At 48.0% G+C, this 12,500-nt stretch overlaps 2 protein-coding genes across 2 annotated transcripts in view; both read right to left on the bottom strand.

Annotated features, from left to right (window-relative positions):
* Positions 1–7,109, bottom strand: part of LOC134087789 (rho GTPase-activating protein 39-like) — a 78,656-nt gene extending 71,547 nt beyond the window's left edge. Inside the window, exon 1 of the mRNA XM_062541535.1 lies at positions 6,989–7,109. The gene's annotated coding sequence lies outside the window, so the exon portion shown is untranslated. The remainder of the gene's footprint in view (positions 1–6,988) is intronic.
* A 3,583-nt stretch (positions 7,110–10,692) lies between these two features.
* sulf2b (sulfatase 2b) overlaps positions 10,693–12,500 on the bottom strand; it is a 45,292-nt gene continuing 43,484 nt past the window's right edge. Inside the window, 3 exon segments of the mRNA XM_062541532.1 lie at positions 10,693–10,831; positions 11,580–11,633; positions 12,190–12,223. Of these exon segments, the coding sequence (XP_062397516.1) occupies positions 10,801–10,831; positions 11,580–11,633; positions 12,190–12,223 (119 nt within the window). The 3' untranslated portion in view covers positions 10,693–10,800.

The following is a 12,500-nucleotide window of genomic DNA, read 5'->3' as shown; positions in this document are numbered from 1 at the left end:
TTCCTGAGTCTTATGCATCAAAAACAAGGCACTGCACAATTCAGCAGGAGAGATTCCGAGGCTAACTCATTCCCCTCACACTAATTATGCCGTTTTTATCTGCAACATCAGAGGACAGGGGAGCTAAACGTCTCAATGAATATCTGATGGAAAACCGTCTTGTTAGAGTTTTGATATATTTTAAATAACTCTGTTAAGGCTAGTGGTTAAAATCTCATCGCATATAGTTTTTTTTGTTTTTTTCTTTTTGGGGGGGGGGGGGGGGTTGGTTCAACCCCGAGTCATGGGCTGTCTTCCATCTTGTGGGATATTTTATAAGATGAAAATTACAGTTTGATACTGAGATGATCGATGGCCCTCTCGTCCATCTCTTGGGGAGTCCTCATAGAGAAGACGTACGCTAATATACGAGAAGTACCGCAGCACGTCATTCAAATAGAGCAGAAAGAGAGCGAGGGAGGCAGAAGAAAGACAAGGAATGAGAGAAAGAGAAAGAGAAAGAGAGACAGAGAGAGAGAGAGAGCATAAGAGAGCTCTCTCCCTTTCCACTACATTCTCATGGCGCTAGGCCAAGTATGAAGCTAATTTTCCAGCCCCTTGACTAGCGAGGAGAAACTCCCTAATCTGGGATCAATTACAATTAAAGGTATTAACATTCCTGTGCGGCAGCTTCCAGCCACACTCGTTAGCACAGACAATGGCGCAGATTGTCATCTGCATATGCGCCCGCTGTGCCAGCCCTGCTCCCACAGGTTGGTAATGACCGCTGGGAGAGTTGCCCTCTCCTGGGGCACATACGCCCCTCGTCTGCCCCTGGGTTATGGGGCCAAAGGGCCACGGTGCAGAGGCTGCTGCTTCATAGCGTGAGGAGGTCAAAGGGAAGAGGATGTGGATGTGTGTGTGCGTGTGTGTGTGTGCGTGCTTGTGTGCGTGTGTGTGTGCGTATGTGTGTGTGTGTGCGTGTGTGTGTGTGCGTGTGTGCGTGTGTGTGTGCGTGTGTGTGTGTGTTTTGGACTGATGCACATGCTGAGGTAGCATACCACTCGACATGCCTTGACTGTGTCTCATTCATCAAGACCAAGTGGTAAATGAGGAGAAGCAGCTTGATATAATAGGTCCTACAAAAACTATAAAAACTGTTTGCACAATCCGCCCTATCAAAAATGTTCCATCTGTTCAGGTCCTTCCCCCCCCGTGGGGCCTTTATTGTACGCTAATCTGGAGGAAGTGACAGATAACCATTTTAGAGAAGAGGCTTTTTAGAGAAGCTTTAAACGTCCTTATCAGGCTGTGCCACTGGTGCCACAGTGCTCTAGTGTCAGCTGAGCTGAGCTGTGCTGTGCTGCTGCAGAAGTGAGAGGAGCCCCCCCCCCCCCCAGTGATATGGTGTGGGGGGGCCATTTGCTGAGCTCATGTGGCCCTGGTGTGATAACACGCTGGGAAAGGCCCTCCACCTCACAGTTGCTGCTGCCGCGGCCGCCAGGTGGGGAGGTGCCGCTCGTCTCACCTCCATTTTAAACAGCAGGCTGGACACGGGGGGGGGTGGACCGGGGTTGGAGGGGGCAGAGGGCATGGCATGCCCACACACACACACACACACACATACCGGTGCCGGTGTGGGGACAGACAGGCAGACAGGCAGGCAGGCAGGAAGGAAGGCGGCCGTTTGGTTCAGAACCCTGGAGGTCCCCAGTGGTCAGGATGGAATTCTTTTCCCTTTCTGAAAGCGCTGAGCCACACACACACACACACACACACACACGGAGGGCAGGCCAACGCTGCGGGTCAGGGTCACAGGGGGGACTATTTTTAATGTGACACACAGCCGTTAAAAAAGGACAAAGGAATGCACACACGCTTTCACCCACAACATGTGAGACTGGATCTGATCTGTGTGTGTGTGTGTGTGTGTGTGTGAGTGTGTGTGTCTGTGTGCTTATGTGTGTTTGTTAGCTATGACATGCAATTCTAGTTCAGCCATGGTCAGTTCCGTTCAACTGACAGCTGGGTGACCTGCGTTTGAGTACACATCTACATGCTCATGTTCTATACTCCAGACCACACCTTAATAAAACAAGTGTCTTTATCTGTCCAACTGAAACTGAAACTGATACTGAACTCATACTAATCTGATACTAAGACAACAGTGATATTCAATCAGCCAGGCACAGCCAGAGCACATAGGGGATAGCAGTCAATAAAAATCAAAACAATGAGACCTCATCCCTCCTAACCAATAGGATCACCAGTACACACACCATGACCACATGGAGAAGAGGAGATCCCTGACCGCATATAGGCCAACGCAGCATGAACGCCCTCTGACGAACAGAGAGACATAAGCTCTTACGGGAGAGCACGGAGCTTGACCGCCCGGCTAGGCCCGTCCGTGGACTGTGAAGGATGACTCAGCACTTACACGCACAGCAAACAAACAGAGACAAACAAAAGGCCCACAGCCTCGACATCTCACACCCAGACGCGGCCCGCCGTCCGAGCACCAATGCATCTCGTTGCCGTGGAGATGTCGACGGAGCTCGGTCTTGACCGTGTCACCTGGGGGTGGGGGTTGGGGTGTGAGCGAGTGGCGTGAGCGGTGCTGCTCTGCCGAGCGTGAGAGGACTTGTCCGTCCCAACACCTGGTGTCGTGTGTCTCACTGCTACCTACATCCAAACTCCAAAAACACACCCCTGAACACACACACATCGGTGAGAGAAGGAGGCGGGGAAGTCCCTCACTGCTCTCTTTCTATTCAATTTCTCTTTCATTCTATTCCATTCCCTCCTCCTTTTTTTCTCTCTTTCTTTCTTTCTTTCTTTCTGTCTTTCTTTCTATTTATGATGTGACTTACTGGAAAATCAAGTGCCAAACATTGCAGCTGAGGCGTGAAAACGTTCCCAAGCTCATCTGAAGCTCTTGAGCACACTCTGACCCTCACCTCCTCCCCACATCCCCCTTTCCATCCGCAACACAACACCCTCGAACCAGGGTCCCCTAGTACAGCACCTTTAACCTCCAAAAGTAAACCAGAGAGAGAGGGAGAGAGAGAAAGAGGGACAGAGAGAGAGAGAGAGGGAGAGAAAGAAGGAAGAAGGAGAGGTATTCATCCTGGACTGCTTTCCTTGACAAACAGAGTATAGGAGCATGTGGACCTGACGATTTAATTAGTCCGAATGAACGTGGATGTGATTGAGGAAACATCTGCTGGACTCAACAGAACTAACACAGCTACCGCTGTGGGAACGTGGGCCGGGGCGTGTGTGTGTGTGTGTGTGTGTGTGTGTGTGTGTGTAGGAGGGGGGTTCTATAAGCTGTAAAGGGGCATTCTCACTTTCACTGAGCCGCTGCAGCAGTTATTAAAGGGAGCTTTTTCAATTAGAGAGGACTTATGAGGGCCACTGCAAAGGGGACAGCAGAGGAGGGGCCCAGGGGCGTTAAGAAGGATATACACTTGTGTGTGTGTGTGTGTGTGTGTGTGTGTGTGTGTGTGTGTGTGTAGAGAGAGATCAAGACAGACGAGGGAGGCGGAACAGTCTGATTGCTCCTGGGTCTACAAAGTCTTACCACTTTACTGTCTCCCTTAAGGACCCCCCCACCCCCCACCACCACCACCACCACCACACACACACACACACACACACACACTCCTTCATTTGGGTCAGTCCCATTCTCCCCATTCTCTTTCCATCTAAGTGCTCCCAGACTTTGGGATCTCTGAGGAGCGTGCGGTTGACATCGCTCTCCCAAGAAAAAATCCCCACCACGCGCAACATCTCCGGCCTCCGTTTCCCCGGCGACCCGTCCTCACAGGGGAACCACCAGCCAATGGCTGCAAACCCGCACTTTAGCGCACCGCGCGCACACGATACAGAACCTTCTGGAATAATGAGACTAACACACACAATGTGCGATGTCATGCCGAGTAGCAGCACCGTTTTTTTCCTCCCCTCCGCGCCGTCCGCATAAAAACGTCTCTCAGCGCCGCGGCCAAAAAACAGAGTCAATGTCCCGGAACGAGCTCTGGCATGGCTAATGGCCTTTAAACAGGCTCCTGTCTGACCATCTTAATGAGGAAAGCTTTCACAGACGGCCTGCCTACAGGAACAGCAATCTGAGCAGACCACCTCGCTCGCTCGTTCGCTCGCTCCCGAGCCTTTCAGCGAACGACGCTCCGCAGCGCTGTGAGTCATTTTCGTATCAACGCGGCAGGAGAACGCCGCTTGGCTTGGCTCTGAGGTTAGTCGTTTCCAGACGACCGCAGACGGGCACCTACTGGGGCGATTACGAGACTGTCACCTCAGGGAGGGACGAGGGGGGAAAAAAACGTCGCTAGTGGTACTGGGGTTTCGGGTTCCGCGCCACAGTTGGGCGACACATTGTTGTTCTCCAACAATGCAGGTCCCTTAACCAGACTGTTCCACTGAGGAAAAAAAAAAAACAGTCGACAGATTTTTCCATTTTGTTTCCTCCAGAAGGTTTTTCTCAGACATACCACTATTCATAGCCACCTCTCTGTGCTCCATTGATGGCAGACTTTCACTGGCAGTGAAGGCCTTTCCACAGTGCCTGGCCTGGAGGGGATTAAAACAAACTAATCACTAATTCATGACCAGTCGTCCACTGGGCCAGCTGTCGGAGGGCCCAACTCATTTTGCTGGGGAGGGGGGGGGGGCTCCCTATTGTTGTGCCCCCCTCTTCCCTGTCCACTGATGCCTAACTCTCCATGACTGATCAGGTAGCATCTCCACAATGCTATGCTACTCAGATGATCTGTTGGAGGCCGGTGGCCCAACAATGGCACTTTTCAGCCCAAACCTGCCTGTGGTCAGCACAAAAAGCAGGTGATCACACAGCGCTGACTAGTTCAAAAATAAACACACACACACACACACACACACACACACACACACACACACACACACACACACACACACACACACACACACACACACACACACACACACACACACACACACAAACACACACACACACACACACACACATACATGCACAGACAGACAGACAGACAGACAAACACACACACAATGCTAACAAAGAGACAAAACTAAGCAGAACTGAACAACTGAATTGAGGCAGTTGAGTGACATAATAGTGAGGGTTGGCAGATGACAAAAGAGACATGGCTATTTGGCCCAAATGAATGAAACTGTTTCATAACTGCTGGACTATACTCACACTGTAAAGAGGCATAGGACAGAACTAACTGCTGTTTATCATCACACAGGTATGGTCAAAGCTTTTCTATGTGAGATCAGTCATACATCAAGAAATATCCTCAAGATATTCATGTATTGAGGGTATAGTTAGAGTTATAGAACACACACACACACACACACACACACACACACGCACACACACACACACACACCAGCAGCAGCAGCAGCAGCGTAGGGCCCAGCTCCAGAGGCAGAATGCCACAGAGTTGGAAGAAATAGGCCAACTGGGAGGACATTATAGGAGCAGGAGCGTTGTTTTTGGTTACAGCTCCAGGCTGCACGGTCCAGCCAAGCCAATTTGTAATTTCATCTGAGAAGATTCTAAAGTGGAAACTAGTAATTAAATAGTTACCACAAGCGGCCAAACCAGCCCCTGCGTTTCCCGCACCACAACAAAGCATAGTTTGCCTCTGCAGCCACCCTACCCAACCTCAGCTGCGTCTTTCAAACATACAGAACACCAGCGCACGCTGCAACAAAAGAGCTCCGAGCGTTGTGCAATCTCTATCTATTTAGGTAGGCAGCACTGACTTTCCAAAGAATCTGAGCAACCTGGCTGGTTTCAGTTGAGAGAAGATTATGATGACTAATATTCATTACCCTAGTCCTGTCCATCTTGCACAGTGTAAAAACCTGTTTTTCTCCTCTTTTTCTTCTTCATTGCATCCACATTCACTTAATCCAAATTCTCAAACTAGTTTAGAATCTGAAGGCCTACATCTAATCCCAAATCTATCAAGAGCAGCCTTGGCCAAATGCCAACCTATCTGACCCAAAACAGCCAACACTTATTATTTCCTAAATGTATAATGAAGACTTCTTGCATGTGAACCAGGTGAATATTCAAAGTACTGGTTGCGTGTTATACACTAATGAAGAACAGAAACGGTGATTCATAAAACATGATCAAAACCCCACGTCTTTCGTGCCACTGACGTTGACACCTGGGAGAAGCATATGCGCGAGTGGCAGCGCGAGGCAGCAGTGTGAGTTTGGTGAACCGTGAACAACCGGCCCCTATAGCACGGAAAAAGCATCTGTTGTTGGCCATCACTCTGGCCAAGTTCAGGGACTCTATTATCTAATCTAATGTATTGATCCATCCCACATTTAGGCTAGACTACGTTATGTGAATCTGCAACTTGGGCAGACTGACTCTTTCCAAATAGCCTAAGAACCTTGAAATGAGAACTAAAATGTATATGAACAGTAGGCTACTTTACTGGAAGAGTGGGTCTCTGCTGTCATCGACATTAATACAACTGTAGATATGTGAAGCCTACCCATTGAGTGTGCCCAGCTGATCAAAACATTACTTGGCAAAATCACAACAGCATACTTATTTGCTGTAAATCGTAGTGGGTGTGTTGAACTATCCTGCCAGCATGATTCTGACCTTTGAACGTGAAATAAAACTTTCTTCCACACTGCCAGGTGATTCGTACCAAACAGTATGCGTGATTTGACTTGCAAATCGATGTCATTTACGTCTTATAACCAACAGCCAAATGGTATATCATCTGTTACATTCATTCACTTTATCATCCATCTGAAAGAAATGTTCTATAGACGGAACTTACTTCAGTGCAACAAATTGCAATTGTTAAAAGTTCGCCAAAGTACATTGCAATCAACTACCATGAATGAAGCGTCCCCCTAGAGACTAACTATTATTCATCCAAATGGTTTAACTACTTTAACAGTTTAGATGTAGTGGTATCGAAGGAACTTTGACACATAAATGTCTTACCTTGGCTCCGACATTTTCCTCACATTGTACGAACAAAAATGTTGAAATGAAACTATCGCTCGCTGCAATTTCCCACACGGTTGAAGAAGACGGTATGTGGCCAATCTAATGTGGATTCTCCCTCAGCACTGCCCGAGCGAGTGAGGCAGACAGTCAGTTTCCCCCGCCCTCCCCTCTCAGGGCTCGGTCTATCCCATGTTGTAAGGGTTCATATGGTGTGTAATCTGATATCAGTACTGTATCGCACTCGACCATGTTTTGTGAAGCGCAGAATTCCTAGTATCCCCTCACACGATGAGTACTTTGGCGTCATCTAGCGACGAATTTCAACACTGCAATACTTAATTGAAAGTAGGGCTGTGTGAGAAACGGACGACCTTTCAGCAAGCCAAACCTGTCATGAATGATGGATGGATAAGATAAGATAGCTTACCTTAGATGGGTCTCGGCGGATGAAATAGTACAAAACCAAGCCACTTATAGCAACACAAATAGGCTTCTGAGCTGGTAACCACTGTCTGTCACAACAGGACAATACTGTGACACTTTTCTGCCTTTCCAATTACAGGAATTAGACAGCATAACATAAGAGAAATGTGTATAGGCTATATATATACCACAATAATACTACATACCGTCTAAATTCCTAAAAGTTATGTGGGCACGGTGCAATATTTTTCATTTGCAAAATAAATGTCTACGTGTATGTAGTATGTGCAGCCTGGTGTGTATGTGCATGGGTTGGTAGCTGTGCTCCCTAAGGTGACTTGAAATAAATGATCACAAAAATCAGTTGTAAAAAGCAGTGGTTGGGCATTCAACACTTTATTCACAAACTAATAACCGCTATTAATTGTCCACTGATAAACAGAAAAAAACAAAAATAGAGGAATGATAAATCTATACTGTACAAGTCATTGTTATGTTAAAACCGATCTCTATTTTTCTGTCATATACAGCAGTCCCTTTAAAAGTGCAGAGGAAAAGTCGAATTCCTTTCTCAGCCGGCCTCTTCATCTTCATGTTATTCAGTTATTTATTAATTCAGTTATTTATATTAATTAGGCAGAGGGACCATACAATTCAAACAACACACCATCTTGCACAAAAACACTGTTCAGTCCAGATTGGCAGAGTTTGAGGGTGGCATTCAAAGTGCGACTACAAAATCAATCGGGTAAGAATTTGTTCCATCTTTACGCATGAAGCATATTACTGTAGAGGACCATCTGTTTTTGTGTACTATAAAATATATATTTTAAACATTAAAATGAATGGTAAACGTACATTCAAACACATACAGCAAGTTTTATATAGATTTGTTTTCTAGAACATAATAGCACCATGTATAGCCGAGAGACACTGACCAGGAGCGCTGGGCCAGTGGCGGTGATATCTTTTCTTTACAGAATGTGTCACTGTGTTAAATACACTAGCGGACGTATGCTTTTGCTTGAATGATTTATGAAAAAAATAATAATATGAAGGCATAAAAGCTGCGGGTGTCTTAGTAGGGAGACTATTTTCCCCACCAGTTTTACTGACTGAAATCATTGCACTGCACGAGTTGACTCGGAGGTGTCTTCTCCGACTGTTTAAATGACTGCTGTGAGAGCCTCTTGGGGAACAGTGTGGATCATTGTGTGTTTGCCACAAACAAGCGAGAGAATGTGATGCTGGGTGATATGGAGATGGTATACGCAACTTCGGCCAGGCCTGTGCGAGACTGTCGCAGAGGTAACGTAAGATGGTCCTTTTAGTCTATGAAGTGTTGAAGCAGGTAGATTTTGTCGAAAGCCACTAAAATGCAAAGTGTATAGTGTCCAATAATGTTGTTTTTCTTTTGATTTGTTTTTTTTAACAAAATGGCGAACATTGGGCACATATATGAAACAACATTGACAATGATGACACATCTAAAAACATTGTTTTTTTTTTCAATTTTCATTTTCTAGAAACTAACAGAAAAAAATATGATGAGGAAAATATTAGCTGCAACACTGTAAATGGATGGCACTGGAGCATAAGATGACATCATGTTGACATGGTCAGTCCTACAACCTACAACATACATTCACCTACTCATCTCCCCAAAAAAACAAGGCCTGCATGTGTGTGTATGTGTGTGTGTGTGTGTGTGTGTGAGTCCATGTGCTTGTATAACGTTGGGGTGTCTTGACCAAATAATGCATGGGAAGTGTTGTCGGATTGGTGTACTGTGACTGGGACTGGATAAACTCATGTCACAATGATTACAACACACACACACACACACACACACACACACACACACGCACGCACACTCACAAATCGCGCCAGTCAACTTGAATTACAACAAAGCCACCATGTCTTCACTGTGCAAGTCGCACAAGGTTGCGTCAGATTAAAAAAGAACATTTGTCAGAGATAACTCAATGTGCCACAAACACTGGAAGCTGGGGGTGGGGAGCGGTCGACAGTCACCAAAGACTAGAATAGAAAATCAAACCAAAGATTATGGGAAGAATCAGTAAGTAAGATCATGTTAACATGGTCACAATATAAAACCTTTTCTGGTGGAACTTGATGAATCTGGAAATCAGTGTTTTTATTTATGCCCCCCGCCCCACCAAAAAAAAAAAAAAAAAAAAAATCCCACAAAACTTAAACCAAAACATTTCATTTCATATTCAAACAATGTGTTTTTGACTTCCATATTCAGTAATGTGTGCTATGTTCCATGCCTACGTCTCCAACTGCTAGTTTACAGTGTGGACCCTCCGCAGTGCCCGGGCCAGTAGCTGGACTGCTCTGAGACTGGGCTGTGGGGTCAGGGGTCAGGGGTCAGGGGTCAGCCCTGGGCCGGTTGGGGGCGTCACCAATCGAGACGGAGCAGAGGGGGAGGACGGAGCAGGTCGTCGCGGCGGTGGTTTGAGTTCCGAGCCGCCGAGTTGACCGAGGGGCTGTGGATGGGGATGGGAGACTCCTAGCACTGGAGTCGTAGAGGACGGTTGTGAGGGAGGTGTGTGTGGGGTGTGGTGGAGTGGGGTGGGTTGGGGGGAGGAATGGTTTGAGGTGCTCTCAAAAGTCAGATGGGCCCCCCACCTCTGGAGTCCCTTAGGAATTCGCTGCAGTCACAGAGGGAGGGGCGGAACCTCCGTCGGCCTGTCCGTCTTCTCAGGGGCCCCTCCTCATCCTCCTCGCTCCCACCCTCGTCTTCGTCGTCCTCGTCTTCGTCGTCCTCCTCTTCCTCCTCTCCTGGCAGGGTGTTCGTGTTCTCCTCCAGGAACCGGTCCAGGAGGCGCGAGGACACCCTCCAGGAGCCCGTCTCCTCCCCCGAGGGAGAGGTGGGGACAGGGCTGGACGAGGAGGAGGAGGAAGAGGAGGAAGAGGATGTGGAGGAGGAAGAGGAGGAGGAGGAAGAGGGGCTCGGATTCTGGTTGAGTCCCAGCACCTCCCTCAGGACCCCGGCGCCCGCCTCCTTCAGCAGCAGAGCGGGCGTGGCCAGGGTGGTCAGGTAGAGGGCCGACGCCGATTGGCCGGTGGAGGAGACCAGGGCGTGTCCGGCGCCTCGCCTCCTCCCGCCCTCCTCCTCCTCCTGCGGCGCTAGCGGCCGTCGCTGCTGGGGGTCCGGCTGGTTGTTGTCGTTACTGAGCAGCAAGAACATCCGGTCCACGGCGCTGCTGAAGTTGGTCCAGTCCTCCAGGCTGATGTTAAAGTCCAGTTTGAGATCGTAGGCATGCTCGTCAAGTTTGTACAAGGGTTCAAGTTCTGACCAGTTGGATGTCCCGGAGTACCGGTCCTGCTGGGCTGGGCTGGAGCTCTCAGGGGCACTAGCCCTCCCAGCCCTCCCAAATCTGTCCTCTGCAGGTACAAAGCACACACACACACACGCACCTCAGTAAAATATAAAACTCACACACGCATGCAAACACACTAATATACTTTCAAATCCTCCCACAATGCAAATGCGAGAGCACTTGAACGAAAAAGCTAAAATAACAAACATCCACACTGCTTCGTGTTCACTGGAATGATGAGTCATGTAGTAGCAATGGACACTTGAGATGTGTTTGCTGGAATGATCAGTACTGTAGATGGTGTGGAGGATTTGTGTCTGACCAATTACGGTGATGAAGTGGACTGCGAAGGACAGTTTGGAGGAGTGAGAATAATCATAAGAGAGAGAGAGAGAGAATTCATTTAAGTCAAGACTGAAGTGTATTAATGTTGATTTGAAGTGGGCAAGTGGTGTAGAGAATGGGGATTGTATATGGCAGTGGACAGGGGGCCGTGGTGGATGAATGGAGCCCTCTGGTGGCCAGAAACAGAAGAGCGTGAGATGGGAGCCGAGCAGCCCTGGCTGCATGCAATCAGGAAGAGGTCAGACGGTCGGATGGCTCAGACAAGCCCAGTGCAATCATGCAAGCCAAAAGAAACAATGCAGAGAAGAAAAGGATTAACAGGCGGAGGGAATAAAAGAAGAGATCAAAAAGAGGAGAAGAAAAAGAAAAAGAAAAAGAAAAAAGATAATGGTGAGTTAAAGAGGTCTGGTGGTGGCTCGGTGGTGGCATCGAGTCCCCAGGGATGACAGCGGGGTTTCCAAACTCACAGTGATTTGGAGACGGGCTTCTTCACTTTAGGCCACTTGCGACGGTGAAACTGCCTGATGCAACAAGCAACAACAAGACAAGACTGTTACCTTGCCCCACAAAAGCAGGCGAGAACCCATCCTTACGCACACGCGCACACACACACACACACACACACACACACACACACAGCCCTTTCATTTCTCGCTCTCTCAAATGTACACACACACACACACACACACACACACACACACACACACACACACACACACACACACACACACGTAAACAGCACTCAGTAGTGAGCAGAGTCATGCAAGAAGCCAAACAGAAAGTGAGAGGAAGGAAAAGACAGAGAGAGAGAAAGAGAGAGCTTAAAAAAGTGCCACCACAGCTTCAGTGGCAACTGCTAACGGTGTAGTCATTTTTACAGCGTGGTTCTTAGTCATCCAAGAACCCCACATTTTCAATACACCCATGTACTTCAAAAACCATTGCTTGTTGGTGGGACTGCATGTGTGTGTGTGTGTGTGTGTGTGTGTGTGTGTGTGTGTGTCCTGTACTGAGGGTAGATCTCAGTGCCATAGTGATGTGTGAGAGAGATAAAACTCTATGGTGGAGGGAAGATACCTGTATTCATCATAGCTGCTGCGCTCTTTACCGCCTGAAGGAGAGACAACATCACTGGTTAGAGAGGGCACGAGAGGACAGGGGGTGGTGGTGGGGGGGGGGGGGGTCACAGTAAGGCACAGCACATGGACCCTTATACTGACCAGCTTGAGACGACACCACTGGGCCAACATTTGGGAACACATTCAGAAAACATGAGAGGGCCTAGACCTTCAGGCAAGTCGAGTGTGAACCAAAACCCAGAGGCTTTGTTTAGCTTTTCAAAACAAGGCTCAATTCAACACAAATTACAGCTTTTTGTCCGATTGCTT

This window comes from Sardina pilchardus, chromosome 7 (genome assembly GCF_963854185.1).
Source record: "Sardina pilchardus chromosome 7, fSarPil1.1, whole genome shotgun sequence".
Lineage (NCBI taxonomy): Eukaryota > Metazoa > Chordata > Actinopteri > Clupeiformes > Clupeidae > Sardina > Sardina pilchardus.
The sequence above is the reverse complement of the archived record's forward strand: the minus strand, read 5'-3'. Positions and strand labels throughout refer to the sequence as shown.